The sequence below is a fragment of the Neocloeon triangulifer genome, unplaced genomic scaffold (genome assembly GCF_031216515.1).
Source record: "Neocloeon triangulifer isolate White Clay Creek 2 clone unplaced genomic scaffold, ASM3121651v1 ptg000014l, whole genome shotgun sequence".
NCBI classification, from domain to species: Eukaryota; Metazoa; Arthropoda; class Insecta; order Ephemeroptera; family Baetidae; genus Neocloeon; species Neocloeon triangulifer.
Genome location: NW_026775556.1, coordinates 21548410 through 21574572, shown reverse-complemented (window position 1 = coordinate 21574572; position 26163 = coordinate 21548410). Strand labels below are relative to the sequence as shown.

Here is a 26163-nt window from a genome sequence, read left to right as displayed (position 1 = left end):
TGGGTGGCGTATTGTGTTTCAATGGACCGATAGACCGAGCGATAGAGCGAGAGTTTGTTCGGACAAACGTGCACCACGGCTGCAGCATGAGCGTCGGAGCGAAACCAAAAGTGCACGATCTGCTGGTGCTCTCGGGTCGAATCAAAAAATTAGCACCAGAATCCTTGTGGAGGATGACGTCATGAGCACATGGACGGAGAACAAGTCTAGACTAAAGCGAGACAGACGCGTGGCTTCTTGCTTGCTCGGGAGCCCCTAGCAGATTTCGTACCAAGGTCGGTCGTGCGATGGAGGAGCAGACGTGCAATGCCACCGCCGCTTGCCGCTCTTTCTCTCCGCAGGTGAACGCACATGCTATATTGGGGATGATCTCGGTCTCGGATGCGCGCGAGAGGGGCCGAGCGCTGCTGCCGCCGCCGCGCCGCGGCCGCGACTTCAAGGGTGTGCCTCTGTCTGGAGGAAAAAGAGCGCGAACGTCGATCGAGGCAGACACACACGCGTGTAGCCATGCAGACGTTGGCTGCAACGACCTGCCGACACCCTCGCCGCCTCGCACCGGCTCTCGGTCTGCGCGCAAAGAGGCCCTGCCGAGGGTTCAGGTTGCGTCTGCTGATGCTAGAAATCATACTTTGCGCTCTAACAGTAATTGCAGTATATTTTAATTTTACGACAAATAAGAATAATTTGCAAATAATTATATTTTTATTTTTATTCATGTTTTTATGAATCATTAAAATAATTTTAGTCAAAAGGATCAGACGTGAAAAATTGAAACACGTTACTTTTGATGAATTTTTTTTTTAAACTAAATTAATATTAATTTAAAATGGACATTTACCAAATACACTTCATTAATTATTGTTTTCAATGTTTATTCCTGCGTTTTTATAATTAAATGGAGTAAAAGAAGGGATTTAAAAAGAAGCATATTGAAGCAAATTGAAATTCAATTATAATTTCATGGAAATCCACTATAATAATATGTACTTTTTATATTATGTACTTGTGTTTTTCACTAAAGTTTATTTTTATTAAATCAATTTGCGGATATATAAATATTTTCAATCGTAGCCTATTGACAGACTGGTCAGAGAAACATAGTATAATATATGACGATGAATTAAGCAGGAATTGAGGATCTAAATTTAAATTGTGTAAAATTAGATTATGAATTAAAAGATGGAATTTTTGGTTACCAAGTATAATAGTGTTTCTATTTTGAGCAAAAGAGACTTGCTAAAATCAGGAATATCATCTAAATTTTTTATTAGTCAAATTGGAAATCTGGTTTGCAAAGGGACAAGTTTCTATTTATTTTTCGCGATTTCTTCCTGAACTTTGTAAAGTAGGCAAAACGCTTTACACGTAGGGCGCTTTTGCTGCCTAATACAATCTATAAAACAAAAATCTTTCCATAAAAGTATTCTAAATTTAATTGAAGTGAAACCTTGATGTAAATACAAATTATTCAATCCAGTTTTAGCATTTATCTGTGATTGTGCAAAAATTAAAAAAAAAAATTATTCAGAGACTCAGTTTTAAAACGTCATATAAAATAATAAAAAAAAAATTGTCATTAAATTGATTGGTTTTTATATTAACAAAATTAAGAAATATAATATTTTCCCAGTCCTTCTGCTTAAAGTATGAACTTTTATAAGGAGGAATTTAAGTTAATTTTATATAAATTTAATCCAAAATTAAGGCTAAAAACAAACTTAATTAAGCTAATAATTTGCAGCAAACTCCTATAGGATTTTAATTTAAATTCAGTATCAACATGACAGTTTTCGTGAAGCATTTCTGAGGAAATAAGTTTTTGCAACGATAAATAAAAGGCGCAATCAGAACTCGGGAAGTCCGAACGGCGAAAACTTTTCGACGGGACTCATCCTAAAGGCAGCACCGTAATTGCTTTTTATGAGCGGTGATTCCCCACGGAGCCGCGGAATAACCGAAATATACACTCGTCATGCTCGTCAGCAGATATAATACATCGGCGGCGGCGGCGGCACCGAGCGCGCAATTTTTGGAATAGTGCCCGAATTTTGCGAGCGAAAATGGAGGGCCGGCGCAGAGCAAAGGCCTTGCACGCGGAGAGTGCAACGCTCTCCTTTTGCACATTATTATTCAGATCCTTGAGCCGAGGTTTTGGCCTCTCTTTATCAATCGCACTGCATTTTTTATTTTTTATTGTTGTGTAAAAAGGGCCGTGCACCACAAGAGTGCCCCCAACCGTGAAAAATACAGCGTGCAGAGAAGGTGTTACTCCACGTACACTTATCACGCGCGCCTTATCAATTTTGTATACTAATTGCCATCAATTCAATTAATTTTTTACACAACCCGGACCGTGTACATTGTATTCGTTTTACTCGGCCCACCAACGACGCGCCGGAAAGTGCTTTGATATGATTTTTCTCACAGCATGCAACGACGCTTTTTCCATTTAGCCAGTGTTCGATCTGCCAAAATGATCTACATTTGAATTGCAAAGGCACTTAACAAAGCAAAGTGGAGATGAATTTTAATGAGCGTCTGCCTAGAAGCGAAAATTGCTTTTCAAAATTCGAATATTTAAAATTGAAACTTGTCGTCGCATTATTTTGATGTGCAAAGCATGAAGAGGACGGAGAGATTTAAAGTTGAATCTCTCGTGTTTAAAATGAAAAAAAAGTTGATTAAGTTTCAGTTCAAAGTTTTTTCAATTATCATGCTTGCAGAGTTTATGCCAAATTAAACTCTTATTGTTCACATTTGGTTTATTATGAAACTGTATTTTAATATATTTATTCATGAAATAAAATTTACCACTTATAGTTATAAAAACATTACAAAATAAATATAATAAAAAAATTATCATTTTTTTTATAACATATTTTATTAAAAATATATTTTTTTATTATATTTTATATTTCATTTTTAAAATGTTTTTTCTTATTTTTATTTGATTAAATAACTGTATTTTTTTTTTAAATATATAATTATGCACAATATTGTTTTGAAACGGAAGATAATGCCAATGCTAAACGTAGAATCTCTAGTTCTCTGATTGCACATGTCTTGTGAATGTTATTCTTGAATCATGTAAATTATTGAAAAAGAAAATTGAAATCATCATCAAAATCAAATCCGGAACTGATAATATCACAACCACCAAAACGCTTCCACGTTTTATTTTATTTTTTATATTCATAATATTGAAGAGAGTTAACTTAATTAACAATTAAAATTAATCAACTATTTGCGCAAAATTTTTAATTGATATAACAAAAGTTCTGTTAGTCTCACTAGATTGTTATTTTTCCCAGCTTTTTGAATTAAAAATTTGAAATTGAAAAAAAAATTAAAAAACTTTTTCCTTTAGGGGGAGTAAAGACTAAATTTGCGGCAGGTTTTTAGTAGCATTTGTCAACGTTTAAAAAAGTACTGCAGTAGCAGTTCTGAAATTTGGCGAGGAGTGAATTTTTTAGCAGGACAATGAAGAATCCCTCTTTATGATGAAACAAATTTTTCGAGCCGCGCCGCTCTTGTTTCGCAGTAAACCGCAGTTAATTGCAAAAGTTTTTGTTTACTTGCTTTGCTCCCTCGTGCGCGCCAAGAAAAAGCAAAGAAAGACTCTCCTCTCATGCAAATGCGGTCAAAATTTATGCAGATCTTTTTAATTAAGATTCTGTGTAATCTCGGCGCGAACTTTCGTATGATGTGCAAGATTCACACGCCTTGGTTGTTTGATTTTTTTCCTCTGGCGCTTCAAATGCTATTAACGGTTTGGCAAATTGTAAATTTTTTTTAAGTTATTAGCAAAACTGAATGATTGAAGGTGTAACGTTTTTGAAAATCAATTTCACTTTAATTTAGAAAAAAATAATGTACCCTTTCAATTTGTTCAACAAAACTTTAATTTGTGAAAATAATGTCATATTAAAATGCATTGCTTTTTGTGAGAATTTTGTTTAATCATTTCGAGTCCTAAATATGCCTGATAAATTAATTTGGATTCTATTAAATTCAAATTTATATCAAACCAAATTAAATTTGCAAAGCAACTTTAATGGTGTTGATACCTAACGAGATGAGACACCTTCGGCCCTGTTATATGGCTAATTTCTAAACTTTTTAAAGGAGCTCTACACCCTCTTCTGAAAAATTTCTTTCTGCATTATTTCCAGACGGAAATTCAAATAAGACAATTTAAAGAGATGTGTGCCTGATTAAATGCTGGGCCGAAATTGACGGAGAGCTCTTAATATTGGCTTTTTAAGTCCCTAGAGTGGCAGCCATTTTTATAACCCGTAATATTGAAGGAAACGGTTGCAAATTTTGGCTCATAAATGGAAAAAAAAAAATAATTTCAACGGAAAATAAATTTGAAGAAGAGATAAATAAACTGTGCAAATATTTTAGGGTCAAATATGAAACGTTGCAAATTTTCATCACTACCAAATGCTTAGCAAAATTTCACAGCCAGTTGAGCAAGGAAGAGTCGGAGCAAAAAATCGGCCGATTTCTGATATTTGGTGATTTTTGCGAAAAATTTGCACTCACACGTCCGGCACATGTGGCCGCGGAAAGTGAACGCGGCTCGGTGGCTCGGCGGGTTCATGTGAGCCGCGGCGGGGTGTGCACGCGGGGAGAGTGACGTGCAGACAGACAGCAGGTCATGCGACATGAGTCGTATGCCCACACAAAGTAAGTCGGTTCGGCACATTGTATGGTGTGCCGTGCAAAATATCCAGCCAGTTGCGAGCGTGACGTAAGCGACGGACGCGGCGGCTGGAGTTTATTCCAAGGTCATCCCCGCAGACAAGTCTGTGTGCTGATATGATTGCTTTTTATGCCCTGATGCAGGCCTGCGAGCTTTGTCTGACTCACTGCGCTGCTCCGCGTCTTTTCCACCCAATTTATTTGCACATTTCTCCGCGGGTGCAGCAGAGCCGGTGCCGCCGCCCGCTGCACCCACGCCCCGCGACACTTGGGCCGCCCCGGGGGCTGCCCAGGGCCACAGAAACCCTGTCCGCACCTCGAACGCCACCCGAAGCGCTCCTCGCCAATCATTTTTATGGCTTTGGTTCGGCCAAATAAATAATTTGCCGCACACGAATAGACACACATGTGAACTTCCGAGCCCTGCGACACTTGCAGAATTTCAATGTCCGCTCCATGGCTTTTTGCACGTAAACCAGCATGAAAGCTTATTATCCTCTCTATTTGCAGCTTTTCCAATTTGACACTGTTGAATTTAAAAGCTGCTCGAAAATTTTATAATCAGTTTTAATTTAATTTACGTTAATATCAATTCATGGAGAATCAGTTAATGAACTGAAACGTAAAGGACATCTCAATTTAGATGGCACGTGAAAGGAATTAAATTGGTTATTTACTAAAACTGCCAATTCAAAAACTTAATATTATTCCAGATATTTTTATAATTCCAAGGTAGGCAACAAAAGCATCCTCTGTGTAGAGATTTTGCCTACTTTACACTTCTTTAAGACTGAATTTTTAGTCAGTCAATATTTGGTCTTCTTTCGATGACAAATTAACTAAAAATTGGGGTAAAAATTAGAGATTTCACAATTTAATCATTACGTGAGTAAAAAAAATATGTACATCGAACTTTTAGAAAATCTCACCATATCAATATTGTCAATAATTAAAATTTCAATTAGAAAACCATGAAAATTAAAGTTGTTTTAAAAGATATTTTATTGAGGCAAATAAATGTGCATCAGTAATTGGATGGACAAAAAATGTTTCATCATCTTTCAATATTTTATAAATTAATGAACCTTATTGTTACTATGAAATGAAACAATATTTTTTAATTAAAAAGTCACGTTGTAGTTATTTCAACGCGGAAATAATTTTTATAAATTTGCATTGATAATTTTACCAGCAATAGTCGCATTATTAATTAAAAAAATTGTTTAATTACTCAATTAAATATTAAAATCTTCAATTTTATAATATTTAAATAAAAAATTAATAAAATTAGTTTAACGGAGTAAAAATTTAAAAACTTTAAAACAAATTATTAAACTTTATACTTTTATTGTATTTTTTGTAAACATTAAATAAAGTAAGCAGATTTATATGAAACTTTTAATTAGTGCTTTTAAGTATTTTTTTTAGCACATATCTGCTAGTTGTTTAAAAAATTTTGTTTTCATTGAGAAGAATAAATGATAATAGCAATAATAGTTATTACTTTCATTTTATGAATGAGAGTTTTATAAAGTAAATGAGAATTTACTTCTTATTAAATTATAATTTTATACTAGTTGACAAATCTCTTGAGGGTTTCTCTCCATATAAAGGATGTAGGGGCAAAATAATAATCGATTATTGAATAGCTTGTGAAGATGCAAAGTTTCTGTTTCAAATAGCACTGCTCTTTTGCTAAAAAAGAAAAAATCAGAGAGAGTTTGTTTAGTTGGCAAATTGTGTTTATTTATCAATAACAAATAACAGGATACATCATTTATTCATTCAAAATTATACAAATTTAATTGAGAGAAAAGATTAGAATTTTACATACAAAGTTTTAAAATTACAAAATACAAACAAAAAGAAAAATAACAAGAGCTAAAAAATTTGATTATTTAATCAAAATTTGTAGCTCTTACATGTACGAGACAACAAGCATAGCAAAATTTAAACGCAGCTATTGTTTTACTATAGCATATATAATTAATACTAGAAATATTAGGAGGGATCACTTTGTACAATTAAGTTTTCTAAGTGAATTTAATTTAAAAGTTCTATAATCATTAAGCGGCTAGTATATATAAATCTAAAGCTTTGACAATTAAACTTTCACAATAAATCCTTTACCAAACATTTAATATTAGTTCATAAGTGTTTTTATTTTATAATTACATGATTAGGCATTTGTAAATTAAAATTATATGCTCATTTCCAAAACATAAACCATTAATTAAAACATGCAAATATTAATTAACTATCAAAGGGAGACGGAATGAAAAAGCCCCCATACACACACATCATGTCTGAATCAAAGGAATAAATAGCAGACATGGCGGTGAGCGCGCGCGGATACAATGCAGCCGTATAAATTGTAAAAGAGTAAAAGTAAAATGCAGCTCAATAATAATAATGCACCTCTGTTTAGCGGGGCGAGTTAATTAGTCAGCGCGGCTGCGTGCACGCCGCGAATTCATTAACGCGCGCGGCGCATGTGTGTGTATTTAATTCGGTCTTGGTGCAGCAAGCAAGCAAGAGAGACGGACGGACGGACCGGACAGTATCGCATAAATATATATCAGGGGCTCTCGCTACATACATTAGAGGGCGAGGAGATCCGTGTGCGGCCGCCGCGGCGCGAGACCACGCCTTTCGAAAAAACTACTGGTGCATCAATACTTGCGCTAGGTGTACGAGGGGAGGAGTTAAATAATAAAAATAAAAAAATTATTTTTCGAATATCAGACACCAGAGCGGCGCGATAGTGTTTTATATCGTCCGCGGCCGCGTCGAGAGCGGCGGCGGCGGCGGCCCTCGCTCGCTCCGCCGCCGAACTGCGCGCGCTCGCTGCTGCCGCCGCTGCTGCTCAACAACACACACACACAGGTTTAATAATGAGGAGGCATTTAAGGGATCTCACCAGTCTGTAGCGAGCCCACCGCGCGCCCACCAGTGCTCTCGATCCGGACGCGTCCGAGTGCGCTCTCGCGCCGCTTTCGCGCCAAAACGGGACCCCCGCAGTTGCCCCGCCGAGGAGCCCCTGTGCGTGGACCCCGCCGCCAGCTTGTGTGAGTGTTTTGTGCTCTGCGCTCAGTGATCGTGCACCTTCCTGCGAATTCCGATGGAAATTGTGCCGGGAAATCACCAACATGGCGGAGAAGCGCAGCCAAATTGCCTATCGATGTGTGCCGATTTGCATTTTCCCAATTCGCGAACCCTGTGGTGCAGGTGAACCCTGAGACACAGCTGGCGTGGGATGACACACCGGCCCATGCAGGTAAAAATCTCGATTTTAGGTTAAAAATTAATTTTAGTGGAAAAAATTAAGTCAGTTGAGATTAGGGCAATTGCTTGATTGGGCAAAAAAGGCGGCAAAATCTTCCACGGCCCTGTGATTGGCTTTCCCGCGCTCTGGGCGCCGCCATTAATTGAGCTCTAATAGAAAGTTCTCGTATATTGCAAAAAAAAACTTATTTTAATGCTTAATTGTTAGCGTAATTAAAAATTGGTATTCCTCTCTGCAAATGTTATGGCCATTTAATATATACAAGGAAAAAAATGCAATCAATTCTGAGGAGGTAAAATTGGTCTTATCTGCTCTCTCTGTAGTGAAAATGATCGAAAAATTTATTTAATGGAATACTAGATTTTAAAAACAGTGGTTTAAAATTCAATGATGCGGCGATCCAAAAGACTTAGCTGGCCCAAGCTAACTTATAGGCCGCCCTTTGCCCAGTACATTAAGTTAGCCTCAGCCAGGTAAGGTTTTTTAACAGCCATAATACTCGTTGCTAAAAGCCAGAAAGCATTTTTTTTTTCAAATTTTAATTTACTTAAAAAGGTCAACTGAAGAAGCTAAAAACATAATTATAGATATATGAGTTTATACAGCAACGAAATGTTTGACTAATTTAGACTTTCAATTTTGCTGGTCTTGTTAGGATCTAAAAAGTTATACTAAATGCAGCGTTATCCGCTGATTTAAATTTCAGTACAAATTTTGGAGGTACTAATTGATATATTATGATAAATGGAATTGAAGGCATTTCAATTTGCCGTCAAAACAAGAACTGCGCTCTTTACGGGAAGTTGCGCTTGAGCATAATATATTCCTCCGTATGCAATGCAAAGGCAGCCGCGGCAATCAAGCCGCATTGCAAAAGTGGCAGTCAGTCTGCCGGTGTCTGGCACACAGTCAAGCGAATCGCCGGCACAACAACATTAACGCCGCGGCCACCGCGCGGATTGCATTGTATTTTTGCATGTTGGCGAGTCGCGGCGAGCGAGCTGGAATAATTCGCGTCTGACCGCTTTTTGGGTGCAAATTTGGCGGTTGCATTCCGATGGGCATTTGGTGTGTGTGTCCCTGTCCTGTCTGGCTCCACCGATCCGAACGATCGACTCCGCCAAACTTGAAAGTGAATTTACGTGCCAATCAAAAGTGTGAGTCATAAACGAATAATTGCCAGCGAATTTCGCGAATAATTAAAATCAATTTTTTATTCTCAGGGACAAGAAACTCAAGAAACTTTCAAGTTCAAAAATATATTATTTGACAAAATTTACATTGATGAGTGCTAATTTTTGTTGTATATGATCACCCTCTCCTTACAAAATACATGGCACACAGTACGGCACGTAATTAATTAATACTGGCCCATATATACTTTGCTGTACGTGTTTGCTTTCGTTATACATATATTCAAAGCTATGATTAATTTAATAGGTTTATTGCCCCCTGGTAAAATGATTTCAGCGCGCGGTTGAAACACCCAGACGAACCTCGTCCTTTTTGCTGGCATGCAAAAAGCTCTAGATGATGTGAAAATTTTCCACATAATGGGTGACCATTATCATCCAATTGCCTCAATCAGCTAGAGATTTTTATCTAAACATCTTGAAAACTCAAGAACGAGATAAATATTGAATTGTTTTTGCACCTAAAATTTCAATAGCTGCAGAAATAGACACCTGCAGGTACGTTTCTATCAAATTCGCCAAAGTCGCCAAATCTTGCGTGAACACGTAATAGATAAGAAGTATATAATTTTCTTCAACAATTTTTTGTAACTAAACATATTTTTTTGTTTCAAAATTTAGTCCAAATTATATTTAGCCGTTTTAATTTTTATATTTAAATGTTAATTTATATATTTTATTTTATTTAATACATAAAATTATTATTATTTTGTATTTAGCTGGTTTTTAATTTCTATTTGTTTTTTATTTAATTTAATAATGAATTGGTATTATTTATTTTACTTTTGAGCAGAGGATGTAATTGAATTATTAAGTTGCCATGGTAAATTACTTGCTTCTTAGCTTTTCACATTTAATTCTGAGTTATTGTAAACATCTCAATATAGTTGACATTAATATTAAATTCTCCCAATGATTAACAACGCGTAAAATTTTCAAAACACTCATCAGATTGTGGTAGTTTTCACCTTCTTTCTCAATTTTTCATTGAAAGGATGAGTTAGTTTATAATTAATCAATTATACTCTAATATTTCCTGTTGATATGAAAACTTACCCAAATGCAAAAATAAAAATAGTTTTTTTTTTTATTAATATTCTTAAATTTTGTTTACAAATCCATCGTTGCTCTTGTTTTGATGTTGCAATCAGGTTGCAATTTTTATTAAAACAAAAAGTGAGAAAAACTTCAGTTAATTTCAATAAGTTATTCCAAACTATTTTAGGAAATAACAAAAAGTGGTATGTCTTTTAAAATTATTTGTAAATGAGTGAAAATGTAACTATGTTTTTGTGACAAGGTAAAGAAATCAATTGCAAAAGCAGAATTCTCCAGACAGCCGGAAGGGAACTTATTGCATATATATCCGACCTCTCTATAATTAAAATTCCCTTTATCTGCGTGCGGAGTCGAGCAGCGTCAAAACAAAAGTAGAAAAATACAAGCGAGTGCAGCACGTGCGGCTCTTTTTCTTTCTTTTCGGCGATTGTCCGCGACCGCCCAATATTTTCGTGGAAGCAAAACCGAACGTATGCAGCAGCAGCCGAGCTCCGGTTTTGCGTCCGGCGTTTTTGCACCTGAGAAAAAAATGGAAAATATATATAAAAGAGCGAAAAGTATAGAGCAGCTCTTCGACGAGCCAGACGGGCTGTGCTATTGTGTGTGTGCTGAACATATGGGAGTCAAGGCCATGGCGTTTTGGCGCAAATAACATTGACACTGGGGATTGCGAAGCCGGCCGAGTCCCCTCCCTGCAGCGCTTTATATGGCCAGAGTTCTTATATATTCGCGCAAAGGCTAAACTCTGTGCCCGCCGCGCGCGTCATCGGACGACTCGTGCAGTGTTGCGGTGATAACATTGTTTTCCTTTCATACATACGCGTCTAGACTTCATTTCCTGCGTGAGTACGAATGTTCAATTTCCACGCGCGCCGCGCGACAAATTATTGCGATTCGCGTGTTGGCGCCGCGCGATTGCTGCCCTGCTCAATAGAAACGCCGGTGCATTCATATTTTTATGCTGCGCCAAACCAATTCACACACACACCGGTATTATACAGACAATTGCCGTCTCACTTGCACAGAGGCGAAAGTGGTGCACAGGAAAATAATTTTTTTATAAAAGCAAAGATTAGTGGAAAATTCATTTGATTGCTTTTGATTCGCTCCAAGAAATTATTTCTGAAATTGGATCATTGTGAATTTTGGTCATTTTGAATTAAAATATTGTTTACTTTAACAAATTCCAATAGGTCCTAGATTTCTGGAAAAATTGTAGACTTAATAATTTTATTTTTTTATGTTTATTCGTGCAAATTTGAAAAAAAAATGTAACATTTTTGGGAATTCTTAAATTCTTCAGAATATGGTTTTTCTTCTTTGAAAATCACAAAATAAAAAATGGTGAATAAAATATCCTTTATTTTCTAATATTTGAATAAAATGTGACAACAATAATAATATCATTATGCTTTTATTAAATTGAAGATGTAAACAAGCTTGGAATTAAAAACTGCTTTATCTGTGGCCCTTTTTGAACTAAAATCTGTGTCTCCAAGCAGTGGTTTTTTTTTTAAGTAATCTGTTTTTTAACACATATTTTTTAATTTATATTTCTTATTATTATATTTTTTCTTTATTAAACTTATTTAGTTTAAAACATTCTAATATTTTTAATTTTATTTAATTTTTTAAATTATTGAAATAGGTTTATTTATATTTTTAAGTTATTTATTATTGAATTCGTTATGAAATCGTTATAAATAATCCGTCCATGTTCTAAATAATTTTTAAATCCAATGATGGCACAATGGTCATGATAAATAAAATATTGTTTAAAACAATTTCATCAATGTGCGTTCCTCATGATGCCAAGTAATTTATTACATTTCTAATCTGTGTTACCTTAAGCCCTACACAAGGAAGTACATGGAAGTTATTAAGGCTTCGAACCCTTTCATGGCTTCAACAAAATATATAAAACTGATTATGGATTCAATTATTTAGTTTTAAGCTGTTATTCATGTAAAAAACAAAGAAATGCAGACAAATGATTAATTGACATGACATGCAAAAACTAATAAGGAATCGGCATTATATTTATTTTTGTTTCATATTTATTTAATTTTAATAATAATAATAATAAAAATCAATTACTTCTTGCGCTTTTTCTGTTAGAAAGATAGATATTTACAATAGTATACAAATCTCATTTTTAAAATATTATAAGCTTTTCAAGTAATTAAGAAGTGCCAATTGTTTTTCACTTTGCGTTGACAAGCAGAGCAGTTAGTTGATTGGCTTAATTAGAGGCGTTTCTCTCTCTCACTCTCGTGCAGTGGTCATTTGGTGCAGCATAACCAATCTCGCGCGCCGCAATGTGTGGTATGACTCGCGTCTAAAAATAGTCTGGTCGCGGTTCTTTCTCGATACAGCAGCAAACGGTCGAAATGATTTTGCCAAATAAACATCGCCGCGTGGCCGCCAAGAGAGCTCTCGCGAATTTGCAAAGAAGGCAATTTTGCACATACAAGAGAAGAGAAGAGAAAAAAAACGCCGTCTATTTTCGTCTTGGTGGGCAACAACCTTGACTCTGAACGGCTTTCCTTTTGTTATTAAAAATTTATTTCTTCATAAAATTAATTCTCTTCTCTTAAATTGATAAAAGGGAAAGGAATCGAGAGTAAAAAATACCAATAATTATTTTCGGAGCTATATTTTTCTATCGGTTTGGGATTCAAGTGATATTCGCGAAAACCTGTTAAATTTACAAATTGCACTTTGGTGTGCAAAAAAGTCTCCGGCGGGCCGCGAATTCTCGGTCTGTCTGTGCTGGCTGTCTGTGCGCCGGGGCTTTTTCATGCAGTGCAGAATGTAAAGAGCTGCGCCGTGTCGAATGCGTAATAGCGGCGCACAACTTCTTCAGACTCCCAAATCTTTGCTCAGTCTTTCGCGCTCCGTGGGCCGAGTGTCTGGAGAAATTCGCACTCCACATTTTATTTCATCTTTCGGTGGAAATTTTAATGCGATTGACCCTGAGAAAATTCGCCAAAATGATGATAAAATGATATTTTTATATATTATATTAGCCGGGTGGATTTTCGGCTCCGTCTCGCGCCGCTGGAGTGAGTTGGCGAAACTTTCGTTCGAGACCAACGCTGCAGACACTCGCCTTTGTGATGAGCGCAGACTTTTGCCGAATCATCCTTATTGGAAAATTGGCTGGAGAGACGCTGATCATTTTTTTTTATAAATCACCAGTGTAAAAATAGCCATTTTGAAACTAATGAAAAAAATTTATAAAACGTTAAAAGATCTGGACTATTTGCTATATATTATACATTTAATTGTTTAACTTAAAGATGTTTTAAGTTGGAAATTATTTATAATTTATTACTGTTGATTTACTCAATTCGCCAATTAATGGCAATCAAATTGGGTGCTTTTTAATAAAAAGTAATTTTAGTAATTTTCTCTCTGTAGTTTTATAATTTAAATTTTTCTATTCAACGGTCATTTTTGCATGAGTACTCAGGCAATTAATATAAGTAAAAATTATAATATTCACGTATATTTTTTTGAAGGGAATCGTGGTTTTACTGGAACTATAGGCTTTGTAGATTGGAATTCTAACTTTAAATCAAAGTTATTAATTGTGTACCAAAAAATTGTCATTTTGTGTCTCCATAAAATTAAAATATAATTTAAGCCCTCAAATTAAGGTACCAGAGCCACAATCCTAAATGATATTATTATTATAATTATTTTATTTAAAGTTAAAATTTTCAAAAATTACTAAAAAAAATGAATTTTCCCGAATCAATAAGTTTGTAATTATCTTATTTTGGAATTGAAAAAACGGCTGTTTTTTCTTCCAGAGTTTTGAAAATTTCCATTTATTAAAGAACTGAAGTATTCGCCTCACACCATTTTCAATTTTCGTCAAATTTTATGTTAAAATAATTCCTAAAAAATTAAATTTAAAAATATCAAAATTTTTATTTTTCATTCGACGTCTTTGATAAATTTTTTTCCCAAATGTCCAAGTCATGTTATTCTTTGACCAAACTTATCCTTCTCTCATCTGATAACACGTGCAGTGATAAAAACGCGAGCCCCTAACCGAACCTCCGCCACACGTATACACGGACGGTTCGGCGGAACCAAACGACAGAGCCCAGCCAGCGCGATATTCAGCCAGTCAGCCGGCAGACCAGACAGACAGACAGACTTCCGCGTGAACTTGGTGCGCGAAATTCTGAATCACGTGTGCGAGAGTGAGACAGCAAGCGCGGGTTCCGCGGAAGTGAAAAAAAACTAAACGTGCATAAAAATCGGCGTCCTTATTTTAAGAATAAAAATTTATTATCAAAGAACGAACGGAAAAATTCATTTGCGAGTTATTGCGGCGAGTGGAGCAGTTGAACCCCTAGACCATGGCTAGGTGCCTGAGCTGTAAGCCAAGAGGTCATGAGCCCTGCTTTGGAAGCGAGCGCGCGCGCCGAGTGGGGGAATGTTGCGTCTGCAATTTTTTCATCTCTCTCTCTCGCGCGCACTCGGCTAGCTATATATCCCACTATAAAAGTTTATAATGCGAAAAAAGCAGTAGACTGGCTGGATAAAAAGGCAAAAGCACATGAAGAGGGAGTTGAGTGTGTGTAGTGGAGCCAAGGTCTTTTTCGCAGACGCGCGCGTTGGCCATGGTAGGAAAATAGTTTACACTCCGCTCACCTCGCACACCACGTCTGTCTGTCTCTTTCTCCGTCCGTCTCCTTCACAAATATTTAGCCAAAATTTACCAAGATTAAAAAATATTGAAACACCCTTGCCGTCAGTGCGCACGTCCCGACCTAATTGAGAGGAGGAAATTAAAAGTACTCCTGGCTGGAATTAAAACGAGGAATTCGTTAAATTTTGCAAATGCCGATGGATAAATATTTTGTTACTCTAATCACTGAATAAAGTTTCATGTTTGACATTTTTAATCTATCCTGTCAGAATGAGGCAAATATTGACAGCAATGTTTACCAAATGTCTACTTTTTCCCGTTTATCTAACGCGTGGTTTAAAATCATTTCTGATTTTGTTTAATTCATTTCGACAACGGATCTTTGCAATCATGTCATTCTGATTAAATTTACATGAGAATGAAAACTATCTTTATTTCAGATATATTCACAAAAAGTATATCGTTTTATTTTATTTTTAATTTTTTTTTTTTGCAAATTTTATTACAAACTTTGAGGGACTTTGATTATAATAAAATTTCCTCATTTAGGAAAAGTCGTTGAAGATTCTAAACTCCTAAATTTGTAATAAAACTCTTGAATTTTGAAAACTCGGTTGACAATATTCCGGTAAATTGTTACAGCTTAGTTAGATTTCAAATCTATAATTACTTTGAAGAAAAATGACTCGCTTTTTTCATACAAAATTTTGCTAATCTGGGACTTTTTCAAATTAATTTTGAACCTAAATATTCGCCTTTTTCTCTTGTGTAAAAGGTATAATTTCTCTCTTTTATCAAAGAAGTATAAAAAAATTTACGAAATGTTTAGAAGAAAAATTTGTCATTTGAAAAAAGGTTCTAGATCTTAAGTTAACTATTTAGGGTAGAATTGTGTTATGCTTCATGGTAATCAGAAATTTTGGTAATTCTATAAAAATTTAAGATATTATAAGGTTTATTACCTATTTAATATTATAAAAAGCTTATAAACATCTACACGTCAATTTCTTAATTATCTTCCTTTGTCGTAAAAGTCCACCTTTGTCGCCAGGAAAGGCGGGCAAAGCCTTGATTGTAAAGTATGCTTTCCGCTTGACGTATTTGCCAAGAAATTGCCTAAATCAGTTTTATAGCTACAACGGAAAGACTTTTACTTTTTTCCTTTTATTTTTATTTTTGTGAAAATAAACTCCGATGTCAAGTCTTGGAACTATAAACTTTGAGCAAATTCGTTCTGAAGAATTGTTTATTCAATGAAAATGCTGAGCAAAACTCGTCAAACAAAATAAAAAATTCTAGAATGTTCCAATTCGGTTTAAACCAAAATTGCAAAGGATTGGCGCGTACATAAAAATCGTGGGTTTTAATACTTCAACGACTATTATTTAAATATTTAATTGCTTTCTCCAGAAAAAATTACACAAATTTTCTGCTGACAAATCTTTTTCACCTTCCAGCAGTCATGCATCAAGGCGGTTTGCGGCAATTAAAAAAAGGCGCGTTCTGCGCTGGACTATTAACTATTAGCTGTTAGGGACCCATTATTTTCGGAGGCACCGTGCCAATGTCAAAATGCCGCGCTCTGCTTTTATTTTATGCTGTGTGTGTTTGTTGGTAAAGCACACGCATGCACGAACACGCGCCGCGTTTTTCGCCAGGACGTCCTCATGTTGATGCCAAAAAATTTCAATTAACCCTCGGCAGCGCAGAGAAAAAGGAATTAATTGAGCCTGCACGTGGAGTGTCTTGTTTAAATAGAGAGAATCTCTCCCTTGCCTTTCTATGCTCCAACTTCAGCCTTTGGCTTTTTTGCAGTCGGCCAGGAGATAATTTAAACTACGGATTTTTATTTAAAATGCCTTAATTTTGAACTTCATTGTGCTTTAAATAGCTGGGTTTCTTCTAAAATTTAAATTAAAGAAAAATCTTTTAGTTAAAATTTTTTTTATTATTATTTTGATATGAATAATGCAGAAAATTTAAATTATAAAATTTTATTTTAAATTAAAGAGAGAAAGAAATTATAATATCTGAGAACATTTAACTCATTTGAATTAAAAATGAAAATGTTTGTAAATTGATTAAAATTGTCAACGTTTTTGCAAAATTTTTAGATTCATTTTATTTTTTGAGAAAAAAAATAGCTCGGGTTCAGTTGTTTTAAATCTCGTGTGCTTGGGCGAATACACGTTTGTCATTACAGGAAACCATCGGACCGTGCACAAGAATTCGTTTGTGCGTCATTGTCATTGCTAAAAGTACAGAGACTGGTGTGTCATGTCGAGCGTAAAACAGAAGGGTGGACGGCGAAGAAATGCCAGCAGAAAAGCGAGTTTGCGCTCAAGCCGATATAAATTTGCACAAACGTGAATAGCCGGCCGGCGCACATCTGTCCACTTCGATTGAAGTTTCAAATCCTGCTGTGGCCTAATTTTTTCCCCTTCAAATCAGTTGCTTTAAAGCGCAGAAATAAATCTTTCCTGGTTAAAATATAAATTGTTCCGAAAAAAAATTCAGTTCATTTGAACGAAACTTTTTGTTTGAATTTTTATGAATGTGCAGGCTTTGATTTAAGGGTCTCAAACTTTTTCATTTAAAGTGATAACGTCTAATCTTAAACACAGCCAGATGGATAAAAAGCCCCAATAACTTTTTTATTTTTCCTCATCCAGATACTTTTATATAAACTGGAGGGAACTGTTATATTTTTTCATCTGTTTGACTTTTTCCTCCTCTCTAAAATTAATATCAAAGCTGATTTTTGTTTATAAATAACAAATATTTTTCAACGAGGATTTATTTAATTTCTTAACAAGAAGAGAGGAGAAGTAAAATTTTAAGCCTATGCAATAATTAAAACCTAATTTCCCTTTTCCGGGCGATGGTGAAGAAATTAAACATTTGTTTCTCGATGTTATCTTGATCAATCTTGTCAACGCGGCGTGCATGCAGGAGGCCTAAAAGTTATAATCGCACACTAGGTTGGAAAGGAAATCCTATGGCAAAATGCGTCAAAACACTTCTTACGATTCAAATTTAGTGTATATCAGCACACATGCTCGCACTATTAAATATAAATTTATATGAAAATCTGATGGTGTCTTCCGCTTGGCCTATATTCGTATATGTTGTAGACACAAAGCCTTTTTGCTTGTTCATGAGGAATTTTGTCTACAAGGTGTTTTTTCTAAATAATTTTCTGCTTCATTTTATAAAAGCCAAGGAAAAATTTTCTTGAAAAACATTATTATTTATAAAGTAATTACTGAACTCTGCTGATTTTTTGTTTCTTTTGAACTATAATTTTTAAACGGTTTTAATTATAAACTGACTTTAAATTGTTTTGGTTCTCATGAAATTGATTTCTTTAAAAAAATTTTATTCTTTAATAAAGAGTAAATTTTTATTAATTAAGGTTTGATGTTGAAATTTTGTACAATAAAAACACAACGATCTAAAGACATCGTTTAAAGAAAACGCGTTTTGCCAACAACGTCTAAGGATAGATTTGCTGTTGCGGGCTGCGCGAAATCGGAAATGTGCGAAAATAATGTTAACGTAAAAAACACGGCTGCAAATACAAATGCGAAAACGGTTTGTCCGGTACTATACATTAATCAGTTGTTGCTGTTTGCGAACAGATGAAAACACCAAATTGCAACATTGGCTAATCCGAGGCGTGTGTTTGTTACAGGTGAGGAATCTCCAGCTGGATCTTTCTTGAGTGCTCGAGCCGCCGCGAGTGCGAGTGCAAAAACCACCGCTGCTGCTTTCACCCAATTGCAAAAGTCAGTCAGTCAGTGTCGGTTAATGTATCGCAGTGTGTGCTCCTAGGATTTGCGTCGCCGTGACAGAGCGGTAAGTTAACCACTCCTGATAATATTTAGTTTTTTCCTCGTGTATTTATGTGTTCATGTTTTGTACGTTTGACCGGCGTTCCGAGAACAAAAAACGAGTAAAATCACGGTTTGAAATAATATGCTGCTGCGCACATCGCTCAGTAATAGTCACGCACGCATGTAATTTTAGTTTGGGCGCGAAAAGAAAGAGTCAGGGAACAAGATATTATATTATATAATAAAGAGCGGGAGAAGAAGAAGTGCTCGGCACCGGTTTCCCTTGCCAGCTGGAGCTACTCGATCTTTCTGCGGTATATAATTTACTCGGCCATCCGCTTTTGCAAAAATGTAATGCTACAATCAACAAGCAAGCGGCGTACTCTATTATTTTAAAAATAATTTATAAAAAAAAGACAATTTAATAACAAAAATGAAAGCTATTAAATTATAAAAATTAGAAAAATCCTGATTGTGAGACAAGTATGTAAATACAAATTATCTGTAAGAATTCACTGCTCGACATTTTTGCCATTTTATAAAATCATCACAATTGTTTGAATATAATTGCAGCAAATATTTTAAGATTTAAACAATCAAAAGAAAGTAAAAAATCAGCGTCCTTAAAAAGTAGATCAAATTTTAAACCCTGCATCATTTTTCTTAATAATTTGATGCGGAAATCATCCCTGTCATTTGCTTACTTTAAGTTCCTTTCAATAGTTTAATAAAATGAGATATGATTCATGAATAAGTCTGAAGATTCTAGGAAATATACTAAAAATCTGGAGGAAAACATATAATGAAATTTTTTTTCCTAAAATTACATCAAAAAATTGGCCAAAAGTCCAGAATTATTATAAATAGGCAAAATATTTGAGCTTCTCCATTTCCATTTTTACTTAAAAAACATAAAAATCTTTTAATATTTACCAAAACTTTCAGTCTTAAAATTCATAATTTTGTTTACAATCTGCACCTATGTCGTATTTACGCGTGATGTGGAATTCTATTCAGGGGCTTCATTTACTTTAATCAGTGATTAAAATATTTAATTGACTTTGATTTAATTATAACCTATTCATATCTATTGATCTGATTGTGAAGTTTGACCCTGTAATTTCATAATACTATAGCGAAGCGAAATAATGGAAATATCATTTAAACTTTGTAATAACAGTTTTATTTCACCATGTGCTAAGTTTAAATTATTAGAATGGGCCTAATTTAGTATTTTACATAAAATAGATGTAAAAAAGGACATAAATGAATACCTAGTTTAAATTTAATCAAGTTTCCTATTTTGCAATAATTTTAATCCATCAAATAACTTTTATTGTAAATAAATAATTATGTAAATGAAATTAAAAAATTTATGTAATATAAATTAACAATATTTGTTTATTTATAACAGTTTTAAAATTTTATTTTCCACAAAAATTTTCTATACCTTTATTATCGATATCTGTGTAATTTAAAAAAAAATCCTCTCGAGAAAATCGAGAGGGCTAAAGTATTGGCACACGATATTTATCTTTTATGTACAGCAAGTTTTTAGCGACGGCCATTGAAAAATACAAAAGCATCTGGCTTGTGGCGCACCTTGACGACGACCGCCGTCTGCTGCCATCCTTCTTCAAGATGTCAAATGAACTGCTGGGCTTGCAAAAATTTGCAATTTCGGTCTGGTTACTTGAACGAGTGGTTCTGAACGGACCTAACCAGTCCACCCACGAAATGCAGTACTTTGCAATTCCCGTGGTTCCTGCCTGCACTCGAAGAGCCAAGTTAAACCAAACTTCCAACTTGAAACGGACGAAACTCGTCCCGCCTGTCGCGAACCCGTAGATCCGAACTTGTGTGGTGCCAAATCCACAAGCTCGCATAGACGGGTCCGGTCAGGAGGGCGTTTCCACCCACTTGACCGACCCGAGGGTGCTTTCCCCGAAGAGACTGCGTGGAAATGAGACTCCACTGTGGGCTGCAAGCTGAGGTAGTAGGTTGTATAGTTAAACTACATCATTTCAGGCGAACTGTACAACTTGCTAACTTTCCTTGAGGCTCTTTTGGCCAGCATTGGATTTTTTTTTTAAATTTTTATCTCTAATTAATTATTTGAATTTTGTGCCCTAATACGTTGTTCAATAATTTAAATATAATTTTAGGCACAGAAAATGTAATTTTATAATTACAATAAATTTTTAATTATTAAATAAAAGTTTTAATTTGAACTGCTGTCAAAGGTTCAAATTTACTTCTATAATTTAGCACTCAAATAATTTTCTTTGTGAATTGTATTTAATTATTGCAAAATAGGAGTGCCACATTGTGATGTTTAGACTTTGACAAAATTCGTTCCACTTGCAATATTGAAGAATATGTATTGTTTGTCTCTGTGAGTAATGAAAAGGGCCGCAGGTCACGTTAGAAACAATGCTAAGGTCTATTGTTCTATCTACTGTGTACCTTTTGGACTGCATGACGTCCTCCCTCCGCATTGTCAACGTCAAACGTACATTTTTATAAATTACCACCGACGTGAACTATGGCCTGGTCGGCGATGCTGACCTACATTGGCTCGAATTTCGCACTGTTGTCGACCAAAAATTTTGCCAAAAACATAGCCGGAATGTTAATTAGAAGCGAACAAAATATTAAATACAAACTAATAAAATTTTGATTGCGTTAGAATAATTAAAATGTTAAGCGGGTTAGTAATTTGAAATTAGCAAGGCTATTTTTCTAGGAGTTATCTTTTGGCTGCGCCCTTTATTCGTGGTGCTAAAACCACTTCATTTTAAATTTTATTAAAAAAAGTATTGTTCCTTCGCTGGTTTTATCTTGCTGGTGGACGCAAAGATGACTAAAAAAGAAGCTGAAAAATTGAAAAGAAGGGGATAATCTGGACTCAATGATATTAGGTTAATAGTATTGGGAATTTTAAAGTTTAAATTTTATATTGATTCATTTCAATTACATACCTCCATTTTTCAATAATTGTTTTAAAAAATTGAATGTAAACAACGTGGAAAAATAAACGATACATTTTTTTAATTTTAAAATATTAAACATTAATGTTATTCGAAATAAGTACATCTTCTGGTAGAAATGATTTTTTTTTTAATTATTTTCTCACAAGTAAAAGAGAAGTTAAAATGAAAAACCGAAACTAACTTGAGCAAATTATAAAGAAATATAACCAATACAATTATAAAAAACTTCCGTTTCGCATCTATCAATTAAATTTGCGTAAAGAGCAGGTACTGTGATGCGAGCATACACGCTGGTAAATAGACTCTCTCTGCACCAAATGTACACACGCGGCCACTTCGTCGGGCGTGCATATGATGATGCCCATTCATTTACTATTCGCGCAGGGCCCCGCGTGTTTATGCAAACGGTCGAGCGGCGTCGAGAATATGCAAATACGTTAGTTGGTTGGGCTGCACCGCACTGCTCGTCCCTTTCATAATATGTACTGTTGATTGCAGTTCTGAAAGACTCGCTCACTATGTTTGAATAGGAGCAGACAGGGTGTCCATTAGTTACAAAATTATTTTCATATGGGTCGATCAAATCATTACAAGGCAATAAAAGTACATTTTTATGCTCAAAATAAAATAATGTTCGTTTTAAAATTGTAATGGCAAAAGGAAAAATGAAACAAACAAATTGCAAAAAATAGGGAAAATAGACAGAAATTTTATATAATGTATCATCACTATTATATTATTTGAACTTCCATCTCAGAATTTTTCAAGGTTTAAATAGATTTGACTACTTTTTTAATCAATGAAATTTATTTAAAAAATAGTATTATTTATATAGACGTTAATTTTTGTCAAAATTTTAAGGAAATTTTGATATAATTTTTTTCAAAAATGATGGATTTAATATTTAAATTGGCTTTGCTATCAGAGACATTATGAAATAACAGAAGAAATTTAAAAATCTTTGCCCTTTGCTATTGAGGTGTTTTTGACCATCAATTGAATTTCTCCTCCCAGCAATTGATGGGTTTCAAATTCAGAATATTCATAACAATCTTACAAATAATGAACAAATATTTAATTTGGAATATTATTAAGCGGAAATAATTAATAAATTATTGTATAAAACGAATTTGAACATCGCAGCTGCCAAAAATCAACTGCATTATTTTGTCTGCGTCGGTCGTAAAAGTGGCGTGCAGATAACGTTGTCACGCCGCCGAGGGAAAATATTTTTAATTAGCCTTTTAATTATTCACGGTGCGGTGCTCGGCGGAGCATTAAATCATTATTATATTTTTGCTCGCGTCACTCCTTTTTCGTCTGGGCCGACTGAGGTGTGGCTGTTTGCGATATTAATTTGGAGGAGGACGAATGCGGACTTCTTCGATTCTCGGATTGCAGGTAAAGCAGCCAAACTCTGGGGAATACCCTCACGTGTTTGCATGCGTCGTGTCGCCCTCTCATGAATAAAATAATACACATTTTGTATACGCCATTGAAGCACTCGGCACGCTGTAAAGCGTGAAACAACTCCTTTTTCTTTGTACAATTTAAAATACTGTGCAATTGATAACAAAAATTCGAAGCATAGTGGCAAAAAGTTGAAATGGAGAAATGAAAAGCTTTTCTCCATTTTTTGTAATTCTCCAAATTTTTTATTAAACAATCATATTGTCCTTGGTGGTTTCTATGACGAAAAATCAACTAGTTTCAAAGTTTAATTAGAAATTTCATTTGTATTAAAAAAAATTTTACAAAGAAATAATCATTGAAAATTAATAAACTGCATATAAAAGAAAAGAAAATAACTGATTAAAATAAAAAACTACATATGGGAACTATATTGTGAATTATGAAGACTATGAAGAGGCAGATAGGTTCTCTCTTGTATTTATTTTGTGCCTTTAAATTTTTCTTAATTTTCTCAGCTTATTATTGATATTATTAATTATTGTAACAATAAAACATTTTAATAGCTCTTTGATAGCATTCTCAAATTTATGCTGTCAATAGTAGTTTAATATAAATCCACAATTTCTAACTCTTCTTACAAGATTGTTTAAAAAATTTTATTATTTACCTATTTTTAAATTTAATAATGTTACATTAACAAGACAACATATTATAAAATTTTAAAGAAGTTAATCATTTTTTAATTTTTTTTGTTTTTAATATAAATTTTATTTATTAATTTTTTTTTATAAAAATTTTATATAATTTTTAATTAAAGTATTCAAATATGCCTTGCTTATTGCCTATGACAATTTTTAATTTGCAAAAAATAATCTTTTATATCATCGATTGGCGACAAGTAATATCATCTGTGAAAGAGATAAAAATCTTATTTTTTTTGGCACTCCAACACTCCAACTATTTTCTTACTGCAGTATTTGTCATTAAACTCTATTTATTTAATTTTAATTATATTGATTTATTTTTGCTTAAAATGCAGCGTCATGGTTAAGTGACACTTTCTAATTTTTACTTAATAAACCCAAGAGTTTTAATTAGCATTGGTATATTATTTAGCTCAATAAAATGGCGTAAAAATAACACTTTCGATTATAATCGATTTTAAACCAAATGTAAATTTTGAAGACTGGCATCAAGTCAAGGACTCATTAGCATACAAAAGTGCGCACTAATTGGACGTTTGAAAATCAATAATGTTGAGTTTATAAAAAAATTCCACCTCCGTGACAACGGCTGCTTTTTTCAAGTGCGCTGCATAATTATGCACGGCGTTCAATTCACATCATATATTATATAAGCCGCGGTGTGCGCGTAAATTCCTGGGAGGCGCCCGCACGCCTGCTCGACGGGCGAATTCCAAGTAACCAAACACCTTCTATATCTTCCCCACGCGAAACGTACAATCGTTAATTCGTCCGCAATTACGTGTACACGCGGCAGACAACCACTTCAAATGCAAACGCAGACTTTGGCGGGTTTCGCGGAAAAGCAGCGCACACCCCAGTCGCGCGGTAATTTGCTCTCGCGGATGTGCAGCCAGCGTGAATCGAGAGGCCTGACGGGTGCCAAAAAGTATGACACAATTATATGCGAGCAACGCCGTTCACTTGAATATTTCATTGCAAATCTCGTTCACTCGGTCACACAGGCAAATTTAATGAAGCTGCTGCTGGGCCCCGCACCAAATTAGCTGCGAGAGTGGAATTGGCCGTTCGTATATGCATGTAAAGGATGTACAGAGAGTGGCCAATCGAGTAATCCCCTCGACTTATTTATTCGCACGCGACCTCCGAATCGTTGTTGCGAAGCATCAATTGCAAATCTATACTTAGATGCAGCCCCGCAAGACTTGTAGTGAAGCTGATAAAGGAAAAAGAACTATGCAAATTTGAAAAAGAAAATAATTACTTTTGCCGAATCAAATTTTGATATTTAAAATCGGTCGGATCGCACGAACAGTTCATAAATCCTACATAAATTATTTTTAGGCAAATATTTGTAAAATCCTCCTGAATCTCCAGCTAAAGAAAAAGTAATGGCAATAATTTGGGTGCTTCAAAAATAGATGGGTGTTTTGGAACAATTTTTTTTTAATAAAATAGAAATAAATTAATATTTTAAAAGTTCTAATTATCAATCTTATTTTTGGATTTGGTATTCATCAGCAAAATTAACGAGCAGTTTCACTGGAGAAAATAACCTATTTGCTTCATTAGACAATTGAGCTTTTGCAGAGATTTTCTAGAAAAATTAACTAATTAGTCAACATTAAATTTTAGCCATTTTAATCCCAATCCGGTTAATTTTTTAATTATATTTTTATAATTTACTATTATTTAGATATCAAAACAATTTTCATTGTAAGTACAAATTCAATGCACACAATTTTTCTTGAACAAAAATTCAGAAAGTTCCATCAATCATTATCACTGCTTTCAAATTATAGTTACGTTTGAGAAAGGAATCTGAAAAAATTATTACATTTAATAAAAAAAATAAATAATTATTAAAAAAATAAAAATAATAAACTTAATAATTTAAAAATTGGTGGAATGAAATTCCGTGTTCAGGGGGTTTTAATGCTAGTAGTGATAAACCTTTCTTCATAAAATTAATCAAATTAATGATTAATGAAATATTTTATTTCGGTTCATACCGCTGCCGCAGTCTTGTTTGAAGTCTGAATGTTTATTTCATTTAAAATTGTTGCTTTTGCTGAAATCTGTTTTGTTGGTGAGATGTGATAAAAATAGTTCAATTTATTAATTTTTATTATTTCATTTTCCGTGACACGCACTGTTTTATTCGTTCATTTCACTCGTTCGTCAAGTGCGGCTTCTCCTTGATAGCAGTCAAGCACATTCGAAATGGATTTGTGAGCGCCTCGACGGCGACAGTCGTTTGTCACCAACGAGGAAAATGCGAATGAAATTGAGTTTTCGCTCCC

The 26163-nt window shown here is 34.5% G+C and overlaps 2 protein-coding genes and 1 long non-coding RNA gene across 4 annotated transcripts in view; 1 reads left to right on the top strand and 2 right to left on the bottom strand.

The window, feature by feature from the left end:
• LOC132201736 (uncharacterized) overlaps positions 1–378 on the bottom strand; it is a 76683-nt gene extending 76305 nt beyond the window's left edge. Inside the window, exon 1 of the mRNA XM_059628165.1 lies at positions 368–378. The gene's annotated coding sequence lies outside the window, so the exon portion shown is untranslated. The remainder of the gene's footprint in view (positions 1–367) is intronic.
• The window catches only part of LOC132201739 (ketosamine-3-kinase-like), a 43203-nt gene extending 38532 nt beyond the window's left edge, over positions 1–4671 (bottom strand). Inside the window, exon 1 of the mRNA XM_059628175.1 lies at positions 4549–4671. Coding sequence (XP_059484158.1) covers positions 4549–4606 — 58 coding nt within the window. The 5' untranslated portion in view covers positions 4607–4671. The remainder of the gene's footprint in view (positions 1–4548) is intronic.
• LOC132201745 (uncharacterized) overlaps positions 1–26163 on the top strand; it is a 76433-nt gene that overhangs the window by 23469 nt on the left and 26801 nt on the right. The window contains exons 1-2 of one of the 2 annotated variants that reach the window (XR_009442306.1): positions 7477–7984; positions 18609–18772. This is a non-coding gene — a long non-coding RNA (uncharacterized LOC132201745). Of the gene's footprint in view, positions 1–7476; positions 7985–18608; positions 18773–26163 lie in introns of those variants that run through there. The other variant, XR_009442305.1, reaches the window with a different exon arrangement.